The sequence below is a fragment of the Ceratotherium simum genome, chromosome 16, assembly GCF_057802395.1.
Source record: "Ceratotherium simum simum isolate JZ-2026a chromosome 16, ASM5780239v1, whole genome shotgun sequence".
Taxonomy (NCBI): domain Eukaryota; kingdom Metazoa; phylum Chordata; class Mammalia; order Perissodactyla; family Rhinocerotidae; genus Ceratotherium; species Ceratotherium simum.
Genome location: NC_141915.1, coordinates 2,534,397 through 2,560,931, shown reverse-complemented (window position 1 = coordinate 2,560,931; position 26,535 = coordinate 2,534,397). Strand labels below are relative to the sequence as shown.

The window sequence follows — 26,535 nt, the reverse complement described above, 5'->3', positions numbered from 1 at the left end:
GCTCCCAAACTGCTTGAGGATGGGGCCCTTATCAGAGCAGATACTTAATAAAAATGGATCATTTTTATATACCTCTTTTTTCATTCCTTTCTTTTTCTATCTTTTCCTTTCTTCTTCTCATTTTTTCCCATATGTTTTTTTCCCTCTGTTTATCTGAGGTTAGTTATTGGTGAACCAGAGACACCCCCAGAAGTTGCCTGGCCCTGCTTTAGAAAGTCATGTCTCCAGCCTTCCTTCAGCTTAGATCCACTTCCTTTGCACTCTCGTGGTTTCTACTGCACTTCAGCAGCCACGCTCCAGCTCAGCCTCAAGACCGTGAGACCTCCCAGAGTGGCCCATTGGGCAACAGTGTTAGCAGTCTGAGGCCCCCTGGGACTGCACAGGTCCTAGGTCATCTTCCATGCTCACGGCTGGCCTCAGTGTTAGCAGTGAACTCAAATTACCCTTGCCTGCTTTGGATGACAAAGGAAGTAATCGAGTTTAGAAATGTGCTGGAGGTGGGTGGGGGAGGGGCAGGCTGAACCTTCCAGCTCGGGCGTACAAGCCACAAGACCAAATAAGGGTGTGCGAGCTGTCTCTGTCTGTATGAAAGTTCAGAGTGCAGTGTGCAAAAGTGGGACTCGGTTTTCAGAGAGATAAGCTATTACCCAACCCTGGTGCAGTTCCAGCAGCAGAGACTGTGTAGTCAGCCACTGCCCGCGGGGCTGGGTCTGGAGGAGGGAAGACCGGGGGGCCCACGGGCTTTCCCAGGGTGGGAAAGGGGGCTTTCCCTGCCAGGGCCTTGTGACTGAAGGGACTGCCTCCCCGCAGAAGATTTTTCACCAAGCATTTCCATGACTCTCCTGACATGGTTCTAAAGAGTGCCGGCCAGAGTGAGTCATTAGAATGTGTAGAAAAGGTCAGAGTTTGAGGCTATTCAGCCAGTAGGAAAACAAACGTTATTTTTATGAACTCTCACAGGCTGAGAGGCCCGGCTTGTTTACTGAACACGAAGGTCCAGGGCACGGCTAAGTTTGGGGTATTTTCCAGCAGTATTAACGCTGGGTTTGTTAGATACACCCCAGGGAAGGGCTTGTGAGGCTTGTAGTTATCGTAGCAAAAGACCGGCAAGAGTCTGCTTCCTCTGCTGTGTTTGATGGCTTCTAAAACACAACTCTCATTCTCCTCAGTGCCGTCCTCTCCATGAGGTGCTTCGTGTGCCTCAGCAACTACTGATTGATGGCAGTGCCGTGACCAAGCCATGCTGCTGCCCCAGCCTGGCGTTCCTTCCCTCCTAGCCTGCCCCTCTCTCCTTTCCCCAGCACATTCCTTGTCGTCCTGCAACAGCCCAAACCTCACCCCCACTAGGCCCTAAGCTTCCCGAGAGAAGGGATCATGACTTGTGTTCATGTTTGTATCCTAAACGTCAGCCCCTTACTTGGCGCCTAGTGTGTGCTTGGTACTAAAGTACGCTCAGCACTAAAGTATTGGATAGTTAACACCCTATGGAGAGAGATACTTCCCTCTTTCTCCTCCTGGATAGACGGACAGTTCTAAGATGCTTTTCGTACAGCTTTTTAGACAGCCCCGTGGGATCACACCGCCAGTGCCCACAAGTGGAGCCAAGTCGGTAAAGCATCCTTGTGTTGGCTCTCCCTCCCTCTGTGGCTCACGCCTGCCCCAGGGCTCACACTCCCCAATAAAGTACATGTGCTTAGGTCCTCTTCTTAGGCTCTGTTTTCTGGGAAACCTAGGCTAGGATATCTGGAGACTTGAACACATTCAGAGCCCTTTATTTTTAGAAGTTCTCTCACAGGCATATTTTGTTTTCAGAATTCAGTTGCTCTAAGTATATTTTCTACTCCTCTTTCATACAAATCTCATTCTTTTAGATTGAGAAGTCAGAAGCAAAATTAAAGTTGAGTAACTTGAGGGGTTTCTTCTGTTTTGCATTAACATTCCTTACCTTGGGTGTATCTATGCTTTCTCTGCTTTTACTTTGAACGTGCCCAAAAACTCTGTGTTATCTTTAGCATTTTTCATAAGCCGCAATTCAGGAAGTTAGAGAAATTGCTCCCTGGTGGCAGAACAACAGAACTGCGGGCCTCCTTCCCCTATACTTGTAGTGAAAGTGATATCTGCCTGAGCTGACTTTGACTGTTAGGCTTCTCTAATTATTTCCTTAGAGTAAATTTCTAGAAAGATAAGGTCGAAGGGCACAAATAATCGCATATAGTCAAACTGCCTTCTCATTGAGATGTAGCAATTTAAATTCACACCAACGGTGTGAACAGCACCCCTTTCCCTGTGCCCTCTCCACACAGGCGTCTTGCTTTAATTTTGCATTTCTTTGATTCTTTCTGAAAATAAAAATTATATATGTTGGCTCTTTGCATTTATTCCTTTGTAAAATGCCTGTTTTCATTAAACAATCTTTAATAGACTTTTTTAATGTTTTATATAGTCCTCAGATTTCCTTTGAGAATGACTTTGGAAGTTCACTTTTATTCCCAGTTCTCCGTTGCTGGCTTCTTCACAGGAAACACCACCTGATTGATTTGAGATATAGAGTGGAGGAGTGGAAAGACCACAGGTCTCCAAATTAGAAAGTCTCAGGATAAGGTATGACTTGTCAGATATATCAGGGCTTTAGTTTGATCATTTCTGAGCTGAGAGGGCTCTATAGACTGGAATTCTGAAAGGAGAGATGCACAGAAAGTAAGGGTGATTCAGCCCCTGCCTGATGCAATCCCTGGTTATCCTCGTTCCTCAATTCTTCTAGAGTTGTCACTCCTGCTTTACTCTGGCAAAACCTGGCCAGAAACTTGGTTTCCGTCCACCATATCCATCTGTTTCAGCCAGAAAGAGTTTCTCAGCTTTACATCTTAGCAAACTTACCCAGGCACATCAGCATCTGAGAGATCTCCCTACTGTTTCATTAAAATTGCAATAAAAGCCGTGAAGGACCTTGCTAATAATCAAAGGAAGTTTCTAGGAACTTGATAACTCTATTACCAGTCCCTGTAGGCCTGTACAGATCTGGATTTGGGGAAAGAAACAGCAGCAAAGGGACTGCTTTAGATACTGATCTATTGCTGAAGCAAATCCATCGCATGGTTCCCATTTGCGTCAGATAGGGAGGGAGAGTACAGGTGTTCTTCAAATGTAAAGCTTGACTACTCTTTGAGGCCTGGCTTCTACTTTCATATTGGCTTTGAATTACATACATATGATTTCTTTTTTTTTTTTTTTTTTAAGTTTATTTATTTATTTATCCCCCCAAAGCCCCAGTAGATAGTTGTACGCCATAGTTGCACACCCTTCTAGTTGCTGTATGCGGGACTCGGCCTCAGCATGGCTGGAGAAGTGGTGCGTCGGTGCGCGCCTGGGATCCGAACCCAGGCCGCCAGCATCAGAGCGCGTGCACTTAACCGCTAAGCCACGGGGCCGGCCCATACATATGATTTCTAAGGGGAAGGGTTGGTTAACAAGATGAAATTGGAGTCTTGACAATATATATATTTTGTTATATTCCTAGTTGGCAGCCCCCTTAGTGCCTGTAAACTCCACATGTGACTGGATAATTCTCTTCTAACTGGGTCTTTCCCACTATAAAAGGAAGTAAATGAACTGGACTTTGCAGGGAGCTCATAAGGATAAGAAAGCAGCTATAAAAACACCTGAGATTCTTAGGAAGAACAGAGCTCTTGATATGAGTTGTACTTATTAGTCTTTCCTTTCAGCCTATAAAATGTACAAATCTCTCTCTTTTTTTTTTATGGAGGTCATATTGGTTTATGACATTGTGTAAATTTCAGATGTACGTTATTATATTTCAGTTTCTGTATCCCTCTCTTTTTTAAAAATACTTCCTTGATGCTGTACTTCTTGTGAGTTAACACACTTTCCATCTACTCTTCATAACACAGTTCTTAAAAGAGAGATCTGGGCCGGCCCCATGGCTTAGCGGTTAAGTGCACGCACTCTGCTGCTGGTGGCCCGGGTTCGGATCCCTGGTGCGTACCAACTCACTGCTTCTCTGGCCATGCTGAGGCCGCGTCCCACACACAGCAACTAGAAGGACGTACAGCTGTGACATACAACTGTCTACTGGGGCTTTGGGGGAAAAAGTAAATAAATAAATAAAATTATTAAAAAAAAAGAAATCCTATTGAAAAAAAGAGAGATCTACACATGTTCTCTCCACTTCACCTTTGACTCAGAAATTACATTTCTATGATTTTATCCCAAGGAAATTTTGAGAAATGCACACAAAGAGTTATGTATAAGGATGCTCATTACAACCTTATTACAGTAACAAAAATTAGAAACAACTCAAATAGGGCCGGCCCCATGGCTTAGCGGTTAAGTGCGTGCGCTCCGCTACTGGCGGCCCAGGTTCGGATCCCGGGCGTGCACTGACGCACCGCTTCTCTGGCCATGCTGAGGCCGAGTCCCACATACATCAGCTAGAAGGATGTGCAACTATAACATACAATTATCTACTGGGGCTTTGGGGAAAAAAAAAAAGGAGGAAGATTGGCAATAGATGTTAGCTCAGAGCCGGTCTTCCTCAGCAAAAAGAGGAGGATTAGCATGGATGTTAGCTCAGGGCTGATCTTCCTCACAAAAAAAAAAAAAAACCCTCAAATAATTAGTAAAATGGAGGCTTTAAAAATTATGGCATATGTAGGGCCAGCCCTGGTAGCCTAGTGGTTAAGTTTGATGCACTCTGCTTCAGCAGCCTGGGTTCGGTTCCTGGGCACGGACCTAAACCACTCAACTGTCAGTGGCCATGCTGTAGCAGCAGCTCACATACCAAAAAAAAAGGAAAATTGGCGACAGATGTTAGCTCAAGGCAAATCTTTCTCAGCAAAAACAAATAAATAAATAAATAAAAATAAAAATTATGGCATATGTATATCAGGATTTGGTTATGCAACAAATGACAGAAAACCCATAATCACTGTGACAGGAGGAGGTGCACTGTCTGGGGCTGGTGAGATGGCTCCACTCCACAACTCCTCAGGGCCGAGGCTCCTCCATTTTTGTTACTCTGTTGTGTTGGCTTTCATACTAAGGTTGCTTCATGGATCAAGATGGCTACTTCAATTCTAGTTGTCTTGCACAAACTCCAGCCAGCAAGAAGAGGGACAGAACAAAGAAAAATGGGGCCAAGGTTGTTCACCAACTGTGTCTTAAGGAAGGGTCCAATGGCTGACTCACAACACTTCTCTTTACATTCTGCCAGCATGTTTGCCTAAGGTGGAATTGTTAATCCGTCAGAGAAGAAAGAAACTCTGCAAAAGTTATTACTTGGACCCAAGCCTTGAGTTGATTAGGGTTAAACTTTAGGCAAAGAACAACTCAGGTTGGTCTGGAAGGAGTCACTTTTTCTACATTTATCTGTTTAAAGTTTCCCAGCGTCAAATTTTATATTTTCCTGCCTTAAGGAGAGGTGGTCCCACTGGGATACCTTGCTCCCCTCCACAATTCATACATTTGTTGCCTCTAGTCTGTTTTATAAAGTTGCTATCTTCCAAAGCTCTTACCTGTGTGGTGCAACCCCCGAAGGCTGGTATAGCTGTCTGTGGCTCAACCAAATACAGGCTACTTCTATCAACCAGCTAGTGCTTATTAAGCTCCTTAATACAGTGCCTTGCACATGGCAGATGCTCAATTATTTATTGTTGTTGTTTATTTAAATAAATTGTTCTTTGACTTGAGTTGTACAAAGTACCACGTGAGAAATAGAAGAATGAGACACAAGGCTGTTCTCATATTTTGATTTTAGGTAGAGAGACATACAAAACAATAGAAAATAATAGAATACTATATCTAATTAGGTGCTAAGTGGGGGGGTCCAGGCCATAACTGATAGAAAAGTTCAGTAAGGTTCCTAAATATAAGGAAGGTTCATAGCAAAGAATTTGGCCTGTCCAAAGAGAGATCCAGCCTTTGCTCTTGGCTTCTGGGAGGTAATGTGTGTCATACCTGATAGCCGTATCTTTGTGTTTTGAGGGGGATGGAAGAGGCAAATTGGATCTTAGGATGGGGGCTTTGAGCTATGCAGTAGCAGTCCACCTGGAGGCTGAGATCAACCACATGGACAATCAGTCAATCCATCAGTCATGCCTAAGTAATGGAACCCCAATAAAAACTCTGAACACCAATACTCAGGTTAGCCTCCCTGGTGGCAATACTCCATATGTATTGTCACACATCAATGCCGGGAGAATAATGTATCCTGACTCCACAGGGAGAAGACAATAGATCATCTGCATTTAGAACCCTCCCAGGGGGCCGGCCCTTTGGCTTAGTGGTTAAATGCGTGCGCTCCACTGCTCGGCGGCCTGGATTCAGGTCCCGGGCACGCACCGATGCACCACTTGTCCGGCCATGCTGAGGCAGCGTCCCACATACAGCAACTAGGAGGATGTGCAACTATGACATACAACTATCTACTGGGGCTTTGGGGAGAAAAAAGGGAAAAAAAAAAGGAGGAGGATTGGTAATAGATGTTATCTCAGGGCCGGTCTTCCTCAGCAAAAAGAGGAGGATTGGCATGGATGTTAGCTCAGGGCTGATCTTCCTCACAAAAAAAATACATAAATAAAAAATTGAATAAATAAATAAATAAAAATAGAACCCTCCTGGACTCTGCCCCATGCGTTTCTTCCTTTGGCTGATTTTAACCTGTATCCTTTCCGTGTAAAAAACTGTGACTATGCATATAATAGCTTTCAGTGAGTTCTGTGAGTCCTTCTAGCAAATTATCAAAACGGAGGGTGGTTTTGGGAACTCTTGAACTTGTAGTTGGTGTCAGAAATGAGGGCAGTCTTGGGGAATGTACCCTCTAAACTTTGTAGTTGGCCCCAAACTCCTTCCAAAAGGCTTCATGGAGGAGGCAGCAGTGAAGCAAGTCCCTAAGGATGTGTTAGATTTGGCCAGGTAGAAAGAAGAGCAGGAAGGGAATCCCAAGTTATCAGAGGCCAGAGGTAGGCATTCCACAAGAAGAGAGGATTCCAGGGACATCGGAGCAGAAGGCTCTGTTTTCCTGACGTCAGTGTCCTCATCTCTCTGGGAATGCTGATCACGTTGGCGTTCCATCACAGACAGACTTAGAGCAAGATGGCACAAGACATGTTGGAGAGAACGTCTACATCTGCTCAGCCCTTCATTAGCTACTGAATGACACTAGTCTAAAATCATTCTCAATTATTCCTGATAGTAATGAATAACCCCTCCCTCTCGGGAAATAGTGAGGAAAACGTTACAAAATAACAAGATAAAAACAGTATTTAATGAGTGCTTACTGTTTGCTGGGTACTATTCTAAGTGCAAGGTATAGAGTAATGGACAAATACTGAAATATAAACAGGATGTCAATAAATATTGGGAGCTTGACAGAGCTCTGGGAAAGTAAAGGGAGCAGGATCCCAGGAGCCTGGTTTTGACCACCCTGAAGCCATTTATCATCCATGTCCTCTATTCTTTCATAAAAACTACCATCCAAGATCACTGTTTTAAACTCACTCAGAAATTGCTTATGTGGGGCCGGCCCTGTGGCTTAGCGGTTGAGTGTGCGCACTCCGCTGCTGGCGGCCCCGGGTTCGGATCCCGGGCGCGCGCCCACGCACCGCTTCTCTGGCCATGCTGGGCCCGCGTCCCACATGCAGCATCTGGAAGGATGTGCAGCTATGACATACAACTATCTACTGGGGCTTTGGGGGAAAAATAAATAAATAAAATAAAATAAATAAAAAAAATTGCTTATGACATGAAATCCTAGATTTCAGAGCAAGAAAGACTCTTGGGAGGTCATCAGGTAAGTCCCAGGATTATCCCAGGTTTATTGATGATGCAGCTCCATCTCGCATGGTGAGTAGGGAACTAGAACTCTGGTGTTCTGTCATCCTACCTAATGATCTCTCTACCACATCACATTGCCTCTTGATGACACTGGACCACCTTAATCATGTGCAGTACCTCATTCTTGAGCTTCTGGGGTAGAGCTGACTTTTAAACCTTGCCACATCTCCTTTCCCTGAACCTGGAATCCTGCTTGCCTAGCAGTGGTCTCCATGTCCTCCCTAGGGTGCTCCCCGCTGCCCTCTGTACCTGAGCAACTAGCAGACCACTGCATTTCCATAACGCTGGAAAACTGGATGCTGAGAGGCAGGTGGTCAGACTGCTGCTGTCTTTTGAAGGTTTGGGGCCAGCATTGAGCAGCAATTGAAAGCAAATCTCTATTGGGCATCTGCTATGAGCAAGACTTGCCAGACATCTTATGCCTTTGCTCAGTAACTACACTGTCCAGGCTCCTGGATAGATTTGACCGATAGGTCGCAATGATGGAAGACTGGAAGGTAGAAGGAGTGAAAAACCAGGGTATTCCACCCCCGCTCCACCTCAGGCAGCATCTCCATCAGCATCTGAATGTTTTCCATGACTCCATCTTCTGCTGCCTAGTTCCACCATCACTCTCATCCATTGGCTCTGGTGTCCCATCCTAGACATAGTAGTGGCTTTTTGCTGTTGCCAATCTCTGGGTTGTTTCATTGTTTCCTGTTCAGCCTCTTAGCTCTTCCCATTAATTGGGGAAACAATTCCCTGTATTAAATTCCTTCTGAAATACCTGGTGGTTTCCATCTTCCTTTTGGACATCTAGCCATCAGGGAACTGAGGTTGGAGAATCGAGAGTTAAATATATGCAAAACACTGGTAAAATAAAATGGAGAAATTCCGTACATTTACTAAAAATCACTAAATTGTATATTTAAAATGGGTGGATTTTATATTATGTAAATTATACCTCAATAAAGTCGTTTTTAAATATCCAGGAGAAAATAAAGTAAAATGTAGGGTGAGTAGATTAGACCAGTGATCTCCAAACATTTTTTATCATAATCCCCTGACAAAAAGAAACAAAATTTGAGTATGCACTTCCAATATTTCTGGGCTTGTTTATTTAAATTATGTACATGTTAAACTCCTTTACTATATGATACCTTATAAAATAGCTACAAAATAGAAATTTAAACAGATAGAAAAACACATAAATAGAAATTCTAGTGATTTCTTGCTTTACCTCAGTGAATCGTCTTACACATCTCCTGGGGTGCCTATGCCCCACTTTGAAACCATTGACCACTGATGTAGGCAATCAACAAAGAGCTCTGCAAGGGACTCCAGAGCAAGACAGAAAGATGGGGGATTTCATTTTTCTTTGTCTCTTTCTCTTCTCTCTTTCTTTCTCACTCTCTCTCTCTTTCTTTCTCTCTCTCTTTCTTTCTTTGAAGGAGCCTAAATTAGACAAATGCATCAATAACAGCCACTACTTTGACTGTTATAATATAAAGGGATTTACATATCCCTTTATAGTTTTTTAAGTGCTTTCTCACATGTGTTATCTTATGTGCTCTTTCAAATAAAGAGAAATAAAGTGGATCAAAATAGGAGATAGAAGGGGGAAAATCTTGAATGCCTGACCAACAGGAGTTTGGACTTGATCACAAGAGCAATGCTGCCATATCAGGTGTATCAGATTACAGAGGGGATGTTTACATTCCAAAGTCCCCCCAGATAGTTGGCTTCCTTATCTGTGGTCAGAGGGTAGAACCAGAAGGTAGGGCGTGGAGTAACACCTCACTCTAAGTGAAGTGCCCTAGAATAGCAGATTCCAGTTCTCAGAAGATAAATGGAAGGTAGTAATGAGCTTTCCCACTCTGGGATGCATCTTTCAGCACTTTAGAACAGAGAATTAGTAGGTTTAGCCAACTACCATCCTACCCTTTCTGTTACATTGCTTCTCCATCCATGTGAATACTATTGGTGTATTCAGTTTCCAAAATGATGCATTTGTGTGGCTCTCCCAGCCAGGAGGATGTATGTAGCTGTTTTCTTTTTTTTTTTTTTAATTTTATTTATTTATTTGTTTCCCCCAAAGCCCCAGCAGATAGTTGTATGTCATAGCTGAACATCCTTCTAGTTGCTGTATGTGGGATGCGGCCTCAGCATGGCCGGAGAAGCCGGTGCGTTGGTTAGCACCCGGGATCTGAACCAGGGCCGCCAGCAGCGGAGTGCGTTCACCCAACTGCTAAGCCACGGGGCTGGCCCTCTGTAGCTGTTTTCACTCTAAGGTATTTTCCCTGATTCCTGTATCTCTTTCTCCTTCAGCAGTCTGAGCTCAGCAGGTCATGTTCCATGTGGGTACCATATTCAGCTCCATTCCCAGGAAACAAGGCAGGGCTTTGAATTGGTCCCTACTTTCTTCCTTTCTCCCTATCCATTCCCCCACCAGCTGAGCTATCTGTCCTGCTCACTGCAGGAGCATTATGAGAACCACAGGGAATGGCTAGCAGGACAGTGCTTTGAAAAGTATAAAGCTGCCCTCTACAGAAAGCACCCTAGGGGATTGGTAGAGGTAGCCAGTGCAGCAATGGAAATAACTACATTATTTAGTGCTGGGGTTCATGTCATTTTCCTGCTGGAAACCCTTCAGTGACTCTCCTTTGACCAAAGTCCTAAGAGGATCACTTAATGGCCTTTGCCCATAGAGAGGTTATGGCAGTCTGCCTGGCGGGGAGCAAAAAGAACCTGTGTCCTCTCAGTAGCATTGTAGGAGTTGCCACAGGACCTGAGCCAAAGAGAGATGGATATCTATTTATAAGACTATGAATAATTTCTTCAAATTAAGGTCAAATTGAGGCCTTGACCTCATATCAGGTGAAGCCATAGATCCATACACAAAAAAGAGACAAAGGAGGAGACAGGTCTGTGGCGTGGCCGAGTGGAGACACAGAGAAGGTGCAGATTAATCTTCAGAGACCTTTGCTCCTGAGATGGGTGATGTGACGCGGCCCCATTGGAGGGAGGATGTTGCCAGCGGAGTGCTAAAACATCTTGGCTTTGCAGTTGGACAACCTGGGTTCAAATCCAACTCCAACAACCTTGCAAGCAGGCTACTTAACTTCATCTGTAAAGGCTCCTTCAGCAGATGTTCATGAGGTTAAGTGAAATAACATACCTTGTGCTTTGTATTAAAGCATTACTACTATTATTCTTGTAAAGGTATGTATCATTCTGCCCTGTGTCCAAGTTCGTTGTTAACGCACATCTCCCCAGCTTGTGACAAAGCCTGGTTTCACTGATGTCTGTTTCTTCCCCTCAGCAACGAGCACAAAGCTCCAAAAGTGTGTTGTGTGGAATCGTGCATTGATTTCTAGTTGTGTCATGTTTCTAAATTTTATCTCTTTCACTGGAATCTAGATACTTAAGAGTGCCCTGCCTGTACAATTTCTATCACAAAACTGGCACACACCTACCAGAACTTAGGGAAAAATTTGTGCCTGATTAGAAAAGATGTTCAAGTTGTGCTCTTCCTTCCAGGGATTTCCCAGATGACCCAGGTGTGCAGTGGGACACAGAGCATGTGGCCAGCGTCCTCCTCTGGCACATAGAAGAGAATGGCATCAACCTGGTAAGGGGACGTGAGAATAAATTCACACCCGCTACAGGGAGAACATTTTCGTCGCAGTTAGAGCAATAGTGGAGATTCACATTTACTTGCAGAGGTGGACAGGTCTGGGAACACCCATCTCAGCTCTACTGGGATCCTTGTCAGTGCTCGATTTTAAGCCTCCCAAGAAGGCTTTCTGTCCACCTCCAAAATAATAATAATAGGCCTTCATGGGTTAATACCTAAAATTCTACCATTTAAAGCCCCAATCTTTTGGCTTAAGTTTTGATTAATCCTCATTAAAAGATGAATCCTGGGGCTGGCCCGGTGGCATAGTGGTTAAGTTTGCCCGCTCTGCTTCAGTGGCCAGGGGTTCACAGGTTCAGATCTCAGGCGCGGACCTATGCACTGCTTATCAAGCCATGCTATGACAGGCGTCCCACAAATAAAGTAGAGAAAGATAGGCACGGATGTTAGCCCAGGGCCAGTCTTCCTCAGCAAAAAGAGGAGGATTGGCAACAGATGTTAGCTCAGGGCTAATCTTCCTCAAAAAAAAAAAAAAAAGATGAGTCCTGCTGGCAGAGAAACATATTAGGCTTTTATCAATGATGAATTCACTGAGTAAATGGATTTATTAGACCTTTCTAGAGAGCAGATTTTCATTGATGTATTAGACCATCTTTGTTTTCTTTTTTTTTTTTTTTTTTTTTTTTTTTTTTGTGAGGAGGATCAGCCCTGAGCTAACATCCAATGCCAATCCTCCTCTTTTCTGCTGAGGAAGACTGGCCCTGGGTTAACATCCATGCCCATCTTCCTCCACTTTACATGGGACGCTGCCACAGCCTGGCCTAACAAGCGGTGAGTCGGTGCGCACCCGGGATCCGAACCGGCGAACCCCGGGCCGCCACAGCAGAACGTGCGCACCCAACCGCTTGCGCCTCCGGGCTGGCCCCAGCATCTTTGTTTTCTAATGGTAGAAATACAACTGCAACTTGGTCCACATAGGCCAGAAGGGGCATCTGACCAGCTCTCTTGGAGTTACATAAAGGCAGAAGTGCCAGGACACTTCTCCATCTTGCTCTATGTGCTGGCTTCATTCTTTTTCTGGCTGGAGAAATGGTCACCAACAGCCTACAGGCTCACACCTCCCAGCTTTACCTTCCCGGAGGCTTTGGACCGTGGTTTGGCTTAGGAGTCAAATGCCAGCCCTGCTGACAGGGCTTGCCTGGATTCTCTTGCCCATTCCACCCCAGCCCACACTGTGAGAAGCTCTCAGGGCTTCACAGCCCAGACTGGTAGACAGAGCTGGTCTTTAGGGCCAGCTTACAGTCAAACAGTGGGGTCTGGGAAGTGTGCTGCAGTTCCCTTTGGGACCCCATTTCCCTGGTAGTGGCTTCCCCACGACCAGTCCCCAAATACTTTCTCTCCTCCCCTACTTCAGTGCCTCAGAATGCTGGTTTTCCCAGTAACTCCTGCTTGTAGGATAAACTCCCATCTTTCTGAATTTGGCTCTCCGTGATCTGACCCTTACTTAAGTACAGCACACTGGTGAACAGGATTGGTCCTTGCTGAGGGGCCAGGTTTCTTTTTTAGACCACATTGCAGCTGGCCACGGCTCTGAGCTTCAGGGTACAGACAGCTCTGCGTGCCATTCTTGCTCTCAGAAGAGTCTCCCAAGTTTGTGTCCCAGAAAAGTGATTTATGGTCCAGGGCCACCTCAAGACCGCCTTCTCCAAAAAGCCTTACCTGACTTCTTCAGCCCTTTTTGGGATTCCTACAGTATTTGTTATGTGTCGCGCCTGTGACATGTGTTGCTGTTTATCCTTTAAAGTGCAGACCATGTCTTGCGATCTAGACTGTAACGTGTGTGAAGGTAAGGACTGCACCATGACATCTTTCTATCCCCCGAGAACTAGAACAGGCCCCAGACAGTGCTCATCCCCAAACTGCCCCAACTATTAACTGCCATCTCCCTGCCTGGAGCTCTCTTTCCCGTTGTCTGAGCTGCTCACATTCATTCAAGTGAGTGAGGGGACTTTTACTGTCAGGATAATCTTGAATTGATTTAATTTCTGTAAATAAGGAAATCGTTTTAAAACAGCTCTTTAACACACCTTGCTGTTAACAAGGAAACTCTCAAGTTATCTCAGTGTAGTTGGGAATAATTTTCCTGGCTTGCACTTAGTGCAATAATAGAAGTATAAGGCCATGCTAACATCGTGGCCAGTATGGACATAAGTGGCCATAATAAAGCTAAGCACGGGTTTCCACTCACCTCCCATGACACAGTGAAATGCACTTTCACACAGTCCCATAGTCCCTGCAGGGCCAGGGATGAGGCGTTAATACTAAGCAGGTGAGAAGTCACTCGGTGGCAGTATCCTGTACCAAGCTGAGTGCATAAATCTTGGGAGGGCCCCAGGTGCCCCGTCCAGACCAGAAGTATCGACTGCGCTATTAGAGAAGATGAAGTCCCAGCAGGGAAGCATAGACAGAAGTGAGAAGTATGGAGCTAAGCCATGGGAAGGAAGTTTCTCACCTGGGCTATGCTGAGATGATACCAAAAGCTCTCCTTTGTCCAAAGCCAAAGCTGGCTCTGCAGCCATTAGCACAGTGTGATGGAAGGAAACTGGGTTCTCTCTGGTCCCAGCTCCATTGTATGCTTGCGGAGCTGTTTGTTCTGCTTACTGCAGGAGCATTGCAAGAACCCCTAGGATAACTGACAGGGCAGTGTTTTGAATAGTGTAATGCTGCCCTCTACAGAAAGCAGCCTAGGGGTTTGGTAGTGTCTTTGGGTATCAAGCAGACTAAGTCCTAGGCTCAGCCCCTACCTCAATCTTTCATTCAACAAATATTTATTGAGCACCTGCTATGTAATATTCACTGTCTATTGTGAGCTGGGGATATACCAGTGAACCAAACACACCTAGTCCCTGCTCCCTTAGGGCACTATTGACATTTGGGGCTGGATAAATCTTTGTTGTGGGGGCTGTCCTGTGCATTGTAGGATGTTTAGCAGCATCCCTGGCCTCTACCCACTAGATAACCCTTCTCTACCCAGTAGCAACCCCCCTCAGAGCTCACAATAAAAATATCTCCAGACATTGCCAAATGTCCCTGGGGCAAAACTGCCCCAAGTTGAGAACCATTGTCTTAGAGAAACCAGAGCAGCCCCACTGTTATCTCTTGTTTATTGGGGTCTGGGTAAGATTTCATTTGAACAGAGATTTCTGCAGTTTAGCACAGGAGGGGTGGGTAGTGGATGGCGTTCTGTAAAGAACTACAGGTGCCATTGTTGTCATGTATGAATTTGCAGATGTTCAGGGAGCTGGATACAATTCAGCTCAGCCCTCCTTGCCACAGAAAGAAAGAGGGAGATTATAAGAAGATGTACGATGAGGAAGAAACAAAGACCTTAGAGAATTTCAAAATTGATTGGGCTGAACTCCATGTGGCCCCAAATCCCCTAAGCAAGGGAGTGCCCTCCAGCACACCTGTGATGGTGTTGGTGACCCAGCCCCAACCCTCATGCTCTGTTTGATGGCAGCTCACTTGGAGTTGAGACACTCTCACCTTTACTACTATATGGTTCTTACATGTGGTTTTATTTATCTTCACCTCAACCCAGTGAGGAAAGTAGGGCAGGTGTTACTTTTCTGATCTCACAGATGAGAAAACCAAGGCATTGAAAGTTGAAATAACTTCCAGTGGTAAATTCTATGGCTTGACCAAGGGGCTGGGGTGATCTAGTGACAGAGATGAGAGTAGACTCAGGTCTCCCCCGACTGTGTTGCATGGAAGAATGGGGTCAGAACCAGGTACTTGAGTTATGTGGTTAACTTTTTTTTAGTAGACTATATTTTTTAGAGCACTTAGGTTCACAGCAAAATTGAGCAGAAAGTACATACATGCCCCCGTCTCCCACAATTTGTTACAATCAGTAAACCAACATCAATGCATCATCATCATCCAAAGTCCATATTTACATTAGGGTTCACTCTTGGTTTGTACATTCCATGGGTTTTAACAAATGTATAGTGCCATGTATCCACCATTATATGACTAGCTTTTTATAAGCCTTTAACTCTTTTTTTCAAATTTTTTATTATGGAGAATATCAAGCATGCACAAGTAGAACAGTTTAATGAACCTCCGTGTTCCTATCACTCAGCCTCAATAATGAACTCATAGTCAATATTATTTTTATTTAAACACTTGTTCACCTCCCCCACCTCCTGTATTATTTTGAAGCAAATGCTCAGCATCATATTTCATATTTAGATATTTTAGTATGCATTTCTAAAAGATACTGAGTCTTTTATTAACAACTATAATGCCTAACAGTTAATAATTCATTAATATCAGTGTTTTACATTTCCAATAGTCTCATGTCATAGATGTATTTTTATTTTGTTTTTATTTTTACAGCTTGTTTGAATCAGGATCAGTTGACAGGACTTTAAATTTTCTTTTAATCTATAGCCCCACCCCCCAGGCTGTACTCGATAAATATTAGCTGCTCTTATTGTAACAGAGAGTTTTCTATACGTGAAGTCAACATTTTATGGTTAATATAGAAAGACCAATAATGAATCCCTTCCCAGCCTGTTGCAATCCCAGTTCCAGGTCCCTGCATCCATGCTGCATGGTCACCTTCTTTCCTTAGGGACAGGTAGCCTCTTTCCAACACCCTAACCAACCACTTCTGTTCCTTTTTCTGAGTCCTTGTTTTCTTTCTTGTATTTCTTTTATTATTCAAGCTATCCTTTTATTATTATTATTGAAACTATTCTTTGGGTTTTCTTTTTTTTTTTTAGTCTGTGCAGAAATGAAATGTTGGAACCTAGACTAAGCTAGTAGTTAATAAACAGATGATATATCTGTGAAAATGGAAACAGAGGCAGTCTACGAGTAAATAGGCTTCTTCTGTGAACTTAACCAGGGCATGGTGGACATTGTCCCTCAAAGCTTTTGTGCTCTCAGTATAGCACAAGGAAAAGAGACCAAATAAATGAGGCAGCATCTACGTGAACAAAGTTCATACACAAGCCAGCCCGGAGAACTAAATGTGCTAATAACTGGCCAGGCAGATAAGAAAAAAAGATATTCTGAACCCAGGTTTCTCTCATGGCTGAATTCCACTCTGCTCCACTGGCCAGGAACAAGAGTACTGTAAACAGTAAAACCCATGGAACATTCTCCACACAATCGACCAAACCAATAGCACACGGATCTGCTCTGAAGTCAGTTCAGGTACACTCAGAATTTGAAGAGTTTCAGGGTTCTGCTCGCTCCTTTCTTTCCCCAGGGAATGCTACCAGGAAGGCAAGGCAGTAGAGAAAGCACTGGGACAGGCGTGAGTAAAAAACCCTGTGTTTCTCTCCAGGTGGTGACTTTTGATGCCGGGGGAGTGAGTGGTCACAGCAATCACGTTGCTCTGTATGCGGCCGTGAGGTACGATTCTCTGGGTGACGGAGGTGGGAGAGGGATTGTTCATCAGGGTGGACGGTTTCAAAAGCACTTTCCCACGCATCATCTGAGCCCTGTGAAACTCACGTCTGAGTTATGTTAGAGAGGCGGCGTTGGCCATATTGCTCACTACATCTCACCATGGCCTCCCTGTGAGAAATCGCTCTCAAGTCTTATTATTGTTTCATGTCCTATATGGCTGAGTTTTTTACCCCATGGATACAGCAAATGGAGTAACTGATTTTCTTTCTTTCTTTGCTTTGTCCACAGAAAGCTTTAGGGCCAAATTTGCAACCCCTTGAAGCACATATATGAGACTTTAAGGATTGAGTTCTGTGAATCAGTGTGCCTTCTGGCTTCATCTTCTTTTTCCTCCTCTTCTCATTTGTGTTGTTTATCTTCCATTGTATATTTTGTGGACTATCTCAAATATTTCTTTGGATAAGGAGGATATACATATATAATATGATATCTCATTTGTTCTTCATAGTCACCCTATTTTACCGATATAGATTTGCATTCTACCAGTTAAAAAAAAAATTGAACCTCAAAGATATTGAAGGACTTACTCAGGGTCATACAAACATACACCATGTTCCTGTTCTCCAGAGAAATGCTTCTCCTGGGCACCATGGGCAGCAGTGTGGTGGACCTGGCCTAGCTACTAAGGAAGGAAAAGGGCAACTTGAAGTAAAGGACTTATTTTGTAACCTTCTTCTAAACATGCTGACATTCTCAGACCGGAGCTGGGAAATATGTGAAGTTGGAAATGACCTCACCTATCATGAAGTCCAACCGCCTCATTTTACCGAGGCAGTGAAGTGGTTTGCCCAGCACTACCAGGCTGAACAATGGCAGAGGCAGAAGGAGAATCCAGGAATCCTGGGTCTCCATTCATTAGTCTGTCTGCTACAATGTGAAGACCAATCCAGTATTAGGACCCTCCAGCCTTGTCCCTAAATTGTGTATCAGCTAGGAAGATGCTAGAAATTATTACCTATGCACTCTTTCCAGACAGCTCTTCTTATTTCTTTGACTGTGTAATGAGGGGAGGCAAGAATGCTCTCCTCTCCTATAAAGACTGTTCATGTCTTGTCCCAGCCAGAGGCCACACCTGTAGAGGAGACCTGTTGCTAGTTGAATTAGGTTCAGGAAAGACACATCTCCCAGCTACAGTCAGAGATGCAATTTTTGTGAAGATACATGAAAAAATGAGGTAGCCCAGGTGTGGTCTTTCCAACCATGTGGTTACTCTGAGGCCTTGGGCTTCCAAGATGGGAGTGCACAGCAGGCCCTGTGGAGAACAGGAACAGTGGCTCCGCCTCATTCTGGATGCACACTGAGCCTTGTCATTTTTCACCAAGCATTTACACTGCACCAGAGAGATCAAACACACCAAGGGTACCTCGACAGGCAGGATGGAGGGGCGCTTGAGGCTGATGTGGCTGGGCCCCCTCCCTGGCCCCAGCACTGAAGTGGGGCATTGGGGAGGGCTTCATTCAGGGTAGAGAACCCCAGGGGACAGCTTTATGCAGCCAGAACTGCCTGGGGCCATTTTCCTCAGAAGAGGCGGGAGTGCCACAGGCTTTTAATACTTCTGGGTCCTCTCTATGCACAGCGAGGGTCACTGTGCTTGAGATAGTCTGACAGGCCCAATATCTGTTCGACTTACTGTCCACACCCCTTTGAAAATGACCTTACAGCCTTCCTTATCCCCCCAACACCTACACTCCTGGGGAATTTCACAGTTGCCAGTTCCCCCAGGAGCCTCTCATCCCTAAAAAAGTCTTCCTGTGCCAGCATCTTACATTGTTTTCCAGGAAAGCCCCCTGAGCTCTCATCCCTGCCTGTTTGTAGTTCCTCATCCCCCATATGCATTGTCCTCCGACGTAGTTTGGATTTCTGGTTTTCTCAGACAGTTCTCCGATTGCTGGCACCACAGCTGTTTTGAGGCTACCTATGACCACATCCAGAAGCAGAAATCTGCTTCTATAATCTTACCCTTTCACCCTCCATCCGCTCAGCCCTGACTGCTGCTAGGCCCTCATCCTCAAATATCCTCTCCTTCTCCTTCTGGGCTTGTTCCTGCTCTTCCCCCACCTCCCCAGGTAGGCCATTTATCTCGGCCTCAGTCAGTTGTGTCCTTCCCACAGCTGAAACCAAGTGGCTGGCAGCTTTACGCAGCAGTGAGGTCCCTCTGTGGTCACCTAACTTTACGGTAGAGGGGAAGGCTCCAGAATTGGGGTTTCTTGCAGTCCTTGCTGAACAGATCTAGTCAGGAAATAGGAGTGATCTATCCAGAGCTGCGTAGCTCCCAAGAGACAAAGCAGAAACTAGAACTCAGGTTTCCTGTCTTTTCTAGTGCTCTGAATGGCACCTCACTGCCACTTTCCTTTAGTAAGCAAGTTTGTGTGAACTGGAGTAAATTGCTGACCTCTTTGAGCCTTAGTTTTGTCACCTGAAAGATGAGAACATTCACACCTGATCTGTCAGGTTGTTTTGATGAAACAAAGCATCTAACAGAGCAGTATCTAGCACACAATGACAACGCGTCTTCCTCTTCCCTTCCTTTCCAGGTGCCCTTCTGGCCCTTTCTTTTGTACTCTTGTGGCCATAGACGGTTGCTTGTGGAAGCTCCCAGGAGAGCACTTCTGCCAGGAGAACCAAAGCAAACGTCACAGAAGGAGGGGAGATGCTTGCTGGCCACGAAGTGGCTACACAGGTTGCAGGAAGCACTTCCTAGAAGCAGCAGCCCATGGGCTGGCATTCCATTCCCAGGCCCCAAAACACATTTCACAGCTTCACAGCAGGCTCAGCTGCCTGGTGCCCACCTCCATGGTAGACCCCAAGCCTCCGTCCCACCCTGCGGCTCTGCTCCCTTGGCCCTCAGTGACCTCTGCTGGTCACCTAGTGCTGCCCTCTGCAGCCACAGCCCCTTAGATTCCAAGAGGAAATGCCAAGGGGAGAAGGTTTGTCTTCAAGCCTCCCCTTCTTTTGCCCCACCCCGGGGTTCGGCTCCATTTGTGGCCGCAGGGCCCTCCTCAGTCTAGGCAGCCCTCTGACCTCAGGCACTAATACTTACAGTGATGACATGTCCTCTTGTGCACAGAGAAGGCCTCAAGTCCCTCTGAGCAGGCCACAATTCCCCTCCACTTCCGTCCTTCCTTCCCTCTGTGCCTGCCTTCTGCTCCCCACCAATCTACTAAAATTGTTTTCTCCACAGTCACCTTCTGGCTGCTAAATTCCCTAGGTTTATTTCGGTCCTCATCTGTCTTGACCTTTCCATGGCATTTGACCCTGCCTGTCACTCACTGAAATGCTGCTTTGACTTTACCACACACCAGCTTGTCCTCCCTCCGTGGCCTCTCTGGCCTCTTCTCAGTCTCTTCCTGACTTCCCTCCAGCAGAAGGTGCTTCAGTGCTCTTTCCCAGGGCTCCCTCCCCAACCCCAGATCCTCTCCATGCAGATTCCTCCTGGCTTTAGTATTTTAAGTGTGATTTTCAAGTGTGTGTCTCCAGTGCTCACCTCTCTCCTTAACTTAGATCCTGCATTCCCAACTCTTTCTTTGGAGATCCTGACCACCTCAAACTCAGCATATCCCTGGGACTCTACCCAGAGTGCAAGACAAGCCGCCTCTTATCTCAGGATCCCAGAAACCTTTTTCAGGTTTTTTTACTTCTCAGGGCTCTACCAGGGAGTCAGGTCCATAAGTTTATCAATTCTCTCCCAACTTCTCTTTTTTAACCCTGCTCCCAAGAATCTCTTTTCATGTGAATATGTGTGTCTGTGTTGGGGTGGGATGGGGACTATCTACTCCACCCTTCTCCATCCCTCAGCTTTCAAAACAACAAAGCAGGCAAGAGATTTGGAGATCAGTGCTGTTGGACCTGCCTCACCCCCCTTTTAAGGCAGTGAGTACAGAAGGCCTTCATTGTCAGAAGGTGGGAGAGGGGAGATCAAAAAGGAGAGAGGAACTATCAGGGAAGAAATATCAATTAATATTTTTAAATATTCTCCCACTATACCCACAAGTTCAATTTCAATTTCAAGAGAAAAATTTTGAAGAGTCCACTGTAGTTACCTTCATTTCTAATGGGCAAGCTTGGGCCAGGGCACTACATAAGCCATTGACAGCCTCCAGATTGGCTGTCCTTAGGTAAGGTGCCCACCCTGGTCCCTTCAGCTGTAGCCAGAGGTGTGGAATCCCAGAAACCTATATGGCGATTTATGCAAAAGAAACGACCTAGAAACCTACCTGGAGGGACCATAGGGTGCAGCAGGCCTTACTCTGAAGATCCTTCCTATTAACTACAAAGGAATTCTTCCTGGCTCTCACTCTTGTCCTTTCCTCCTCCAGGACCCTGCACTCAGAAGGGAAGTTACCTAAAGGTAAGGTTGGGCCCTTTTGAAAAAGGCTACTAGTTACTATCACTCTAAGAAACTTATTAGGGTGAAATTTGTAAATATACAGAGAGCTGCCCTAGGCCAAGCAGAGGTTGGCAGGGGGAGGCCAGACCACACTCTCCCTGACTCAGCTCAGGTCTCAAAATCAGATTGTATCTATTGGGAAGTACCCTGCCAGCCAGGCAGCCTCCAGGTGTGAGGGGAGACTGGGTGTGTTAGTCAGGGTTCTCCAGAGAAACAGAACCAATAGGAGATATAGGTATAGGAGATAGATGACTGACAGATAGATAGATAGATAGATAGATAGATAGATAGATAGATCGATCCTATAGTATGGGATCCTTGTATATAAGGAATTGGCTCATGCAATTATGGAGGCTGAGAAATCCCATGATCTGCCTTCTGCAACCTGGCGACCTAGGAAAGCTGGTTGCATAATTCAGTCTGGGTCCAAAGGCTTGAGAACCAGGGGAGCTGATGATGTAAATCTCAGTCTGAGGACAGAAGATGATGTCCCAGCTCATGCAGTAGGACAGAAAGGAATGAACTCCCCCTTCCTTCACCTTTGGTTCTATTCAGGCCCTCAATGGATTGGATGATGTCCACCCACATTGGGGAAGGCCATCTGCCTTACTGAGTCCACCAATTCAAATGCTAATCTCATCTGGAAAAAACCCTCACAGACACACCCAGAAATAATGTTTAGCCAAATATCTGGGCACTCTGTGACCCAATCAAGTTGACACATAAAATTAATCATCACACTAGGCCTTGCCCCCTCACCTGTCTAGCATTCTCATAGGCTAGCTCTTTTCCACCTCTGGTATTCTTTCAGTCTGTCCATCTAAAGTCATATCCGAACCTCCAATTAATTAGCCAGGTTGTAAATGACTGATAGGTGCTTGATGGGGTAATCTGCTTGAGTTAGAAACTCTTCCTAACTCAAAGGAAGGTGTTTGACTCCATTTGGCCATTTACTGCATGACACTGATGCTTAACCTTTCTGAGCCAGTTTCTGGTCTGTCAAATGGGGATAATGTACATCTCTCTCAGGAGTGATTATGATGATTAAATGAATGAAAACATAAGTAGCGTGTGCCGTTTCTGAGTAGGCTTACTGAGGTTACCAAGTTGTGAAGTCTTTAGAACATGACTATAGTTTATTTGATTCTTATGTCAACCTGGCGAGACAGGCAGGCCTACACTTACCAACACTATTTTACAGACGAGAAAACTGAGGCTCGGCGAGGTTAAAGGACTTTCCCATCTATCAGTTCTTTAGCGACAGAGCAGGAACCAGGTCTCTGACCTCCCAACACAGAAATTCCTGTCTCCAGCACCGTTCCCTTGGCCTCAAGGTGGCCAGATCCCACCCTTTTCTAGCTAGGGCACACAGCGGGTAGAGGGCAGCCAGCCAGGTGTCCTATGGCCCTTTCACTCTCCCGTCTACGAGAATGATGGGCAAAGAGCAGCTCTGGTGCCATGGAGTCATGTGGCAACTCCATGGCCACTGCCCTGCCCTGCACCCCAGATGAGAGGTAGGCTGCTCAGGGGAAATCTGTCTGGAAGCAACAAGACTCTTCACTTCTCCCATCTCCCTTCCCCCACCAGGGTGCTCTGTGCTCACGCTTCAGTCTGTGAATGTGCTGCGCAAGTATATCTCCCTTCTGGACCTGCCCTTTTCTCTGCTTCATACCCAGGATGTCCTCTTCATGCTCACCAGCAAAGAAGTGGCACAAGCTAAGGTGAGGATTGTGAATTCCTGGACCCCCCAACTCCAGATCTGTGCCCCAGACCCCCTAGCTCCTTAAAACTCCCAAACGAAGCCCTTCCACAGTGAACAGTGGTTCAACTTCTGTCCCTGAGAGTTAGCACTGCAGCTAGACCTTGGGAGTCATTGATTTTCAAGGACTTTCACCTTTTTTTCTGATTATAAAAATAATACATGCTAAAAAAAAAGTAAATAATAGTACATGCTCATTGTAGAAAAATCTGGAAATACATAAAAGCATCAAGAAGAAAATAAAAATAATAAAAATTACCTGCAATCCCACCACTCAAAGGTAATCATTATTAACATATATCCTCTATATAAAGCTATATCCTCTTCTCTTATAAAGAATATTATATATATATATACCTATATAAAATGGGATCACACAGTGCCTCCTATTTAAAACCTGCTTTAACAACATTATGACCATTTTTCTCCCATGTCATTACATATTCAAGTTGTAATGGCTGCCTATATTCCATTGTATGGATGTACCATAAAATGTACCACAAACCCCTTACTGTTGGACATTTGATTTACAGTTTTTTACATTTTTACAGTTATACATGGTGTAGTGCTCCCAGCTTGAGTCTAAGAAGAATTCAGACCTGCCAGGAGCCTCTGTAAAGAGCCAGGGGCAGACTGCTGTTTGCTTATTGAGGAAGTTAGGCGCAGTGAGCCTTCCTAGCAAAAACTCTTAGCTGTCCATGAGGCAGGTGATTCTGAGAACCACTGAGTTAAGGAGAAGACAGTTGAGGAGAATCACTCCAATTTGTCTCCAGGTGCAACCCCCAGTTGACTTAAGTCCACCACGGAGAGAAGGGTAGCAACGAGCTGCATAATGGGCAACGTTTTTCTCCCAGCCTCTTTTCACAGATGAGGGAGCCCCTGGTGCTGGCTCTAAGCAGTGGGTTTGGGTCCCCTGTCCAGCAGAGTCCCTTTAGTGAGTCCCCTTCAAAGCAGAACTCCCAGCCACCATGATGTTCCTGGGCCTTCAGCCAGGGAGCCCTCTGCTTTAGCCACTCTCACACCTGTGTTTCATTCTTTAGGTTCATGGTGCTGTTGGTTTTTGTTTTGACCCACCCTTGTCTTTTTTGTATCCTCTTAGCATTTTTCCCTATCATTACTATGTGTTTGGAACAGGAAGCATGAATTTACTGCCTCTTCTTGACCAGGTCAGAACACCTCAATTATGTTGAGAATAAGAAAATAAAAAGTAGATAGAATGACCATATGACCCAGCAACCCCATTTCTGGGTATATATCCAAAAGAATTGAAAGCAGTGACTCAAAGAGATATTTGCACAAGCGATAATGCAGCATTATTCACAATAGCCAATAGGTAGAAGCAGCCCAAATGTCCACGACAGATGAATGGATAAAGAAAATGTGGTCTATACATAGAATGGAATATTATTCAGCCTTAAAAAAAGAAGGAAATCCTGTCACATGCTACAACATGGATGAACCCTGAGGACATTTTGCTGAGTGAAATAAGCCAGTACAAAAGGACAAACACTGTGTGATTCTACTTATATGAGATATCGAGAGTAGTCTAAATCATGGAAACAGAAGGTAAAATGGTGGTTGCCAAGGGCTGGGGGGAAGGGGAACTGGGGAGTTCTTGTTCAGTGAGTATAGAGTTTTATTTTTGCAAATGAAAAAGTTCTAGAGAGCTTTTACACAACAATGTGAATATGGCTAAGACTACAGAACTGTACACTTGAGAATGTGTGAGATGGTAAATTTTATATTATGTGTTTTTTTACCACAATTAAATATAAAAGATAAATAAAAAGTGATCACATTTTTGCTAGCAAAGTGTAAAGGGTCAAATGATAGAACCCATTGTTGGACCATTAAATGAAATAGGTGTGTAAATTGCTACCACCCTTCTGGGAAGCAATAGTAATAAATGTCAGAAGTATTCTCAGGGCCGGCCCCATGGCTTAGCGGTTAAGTGCCCGTGCTCCGCTACTGACGGCCCGGGTTCGGATCCCAGGCGCTCACCGACACACCGCTTCTCTGGCCGTGCTGAGGCCGCGTCCCACATACAGCAACTAGAAGGATGTGCAACTATGACATACAACTGTCTACTGGGGCTTTGGGGAAAAAAAAAAGGAGGAGGATTGGCAATAGATGTTAGCTCAGAGCCGGTCTTCCTCAGCAAAAAGAGGAGGATTGGCACGGATGTTAGCTCAGGGCTGATCTTCCTCACAAAAAAAAAAAAAAAAAGAATGTCAAAAAGTAATTACAATTTCTGAGAATATTTTTTGTGTGTGTGTGAGTGTGAAGAAGATCAGCCCTGAGCTAACATCCGTGCCAATCCTCCTCTTTTTGCTGAGGAAGACTGGCTCTGAGCTAACATCTATCGCCAATCCTCCTTTTTTTTTCCCCCAAAGCCCCAGTGGACAGTTGTATGTCATAGCTGCACATCCTTCTAGTTCTGTATGTGGGACGTGGCCTCAGCATGGCCGGAGAAGCGGTGCGTCGGTGAGCGCCCAGGATCCGAACCTGGGCCGCCAGTAGCAGAGCACGGGCACTTAACCACTAAGCCATGGGGCCAGCCCTACCTTTTGATATTCTTGATACATTAAGTAAAAACAAACAGGTTACAGAGCAATATAGATAGTGATACATTTTTTCACACACACATATACATGGAAAAGTCAAAAATATGCAAAATATGAATTTTGATTACCTCTGGGTGGTGGGATTTTAGGTGAGTTTAATTTTTTTTTTAATTTTTAAAACTATTAAATAATCAGGTATTACTTGTATAATTCAATAAATTTATACTTACTCTAGCCCAATAATTTTTTTTATATTGAGGTAACACTGATTTATAACATTATATAAATTTCAGATATACATCATTATATTTCGATTTCTGTGTAGACTACCTCATGTTCACCACTCAAACACTAATTACCACCCGTCACCGTACACATGTGCTGACCCAATAATTTTTATTTCTAGAATTTTATCCTAAAGAAATGAATAAAAATGTGTCCAATGATTTACGTACAAGAATGTTCATTAATATAATTTATAATGGCCAAAAAAGGAACTAATATTCAGCAGGTGAATGATGTAGTACTGTATAACCAGTAAAATCATAGTTTTGAAAGACATGTAGTGAAAATGCTCCAAAAGGGGAGAGAAAGTAGAAACAATTTTGAAATTTTGTGGTATTCACTTGAAAAATTTGAATAAACAGTAATAGAAAAAGAAAGTTTGTAAAAAACCAAATTAGTGGCAATAAATATATACTTACTCTAAGTGCCCATCTTATTCAATGGGTGCTAAAAAGTCACTGAAAGATGAGGGGATCTAAATAAACAGGCTACCTGGGCAGCATGATGTGGTAAACTTGTGTAACTTGGTAACTATTAAAGGAGACAAATCAAGTGTGTTTGCACTACAAAGATCATCTCTTCTCTCAAA

The 26,535-nt window shown here is 44.7% G+C and overlaps 1 protein-coding gene across 5 annotated transcripts in view; it reads left to right on the top strand.

Annotated features, from left to right (window-relative positions):
• Window positions 1-26,535, top strand: part of PIGL (phosphatidylinositol glycan anchor biosynthesis class L) — a 98,412-nt gene that overhangs the window by 49,039 nt on the left and 22,838 nt on the right. For 3 of the 5 annotated variants that reach the window (XR_015554613.1, XM_087440376.1, XM_004433020.3), the window contains exons 3-6: window positions 11,371-11,461; window positions 16,827-16,894; window positions 21,268-21,299; window positions 22,926-23,059. Coding sequence is in view for 3 of the 5 variants with exons in the window: in XM_087440376.1 (XP_087296502.1) it covers window positions 11,371-11,461; window positions 16,827-16,894; window positions 21,268-21,299; window positions 22,926-23,059 (325 nt within the window). In the remaining 2 variants the exon portion in view is untranslated. The remainder of the gene's footprint in view (window positions 1-11,370; window positions 11,462-16,826; window positions 16,895-21,267; window positions 21,300-22,925; window positions 23,060-26,535) is intronic. The other 2 variants (XR_015554614.1, XM_014789467.2) reach the window with 1 other exon arrangement.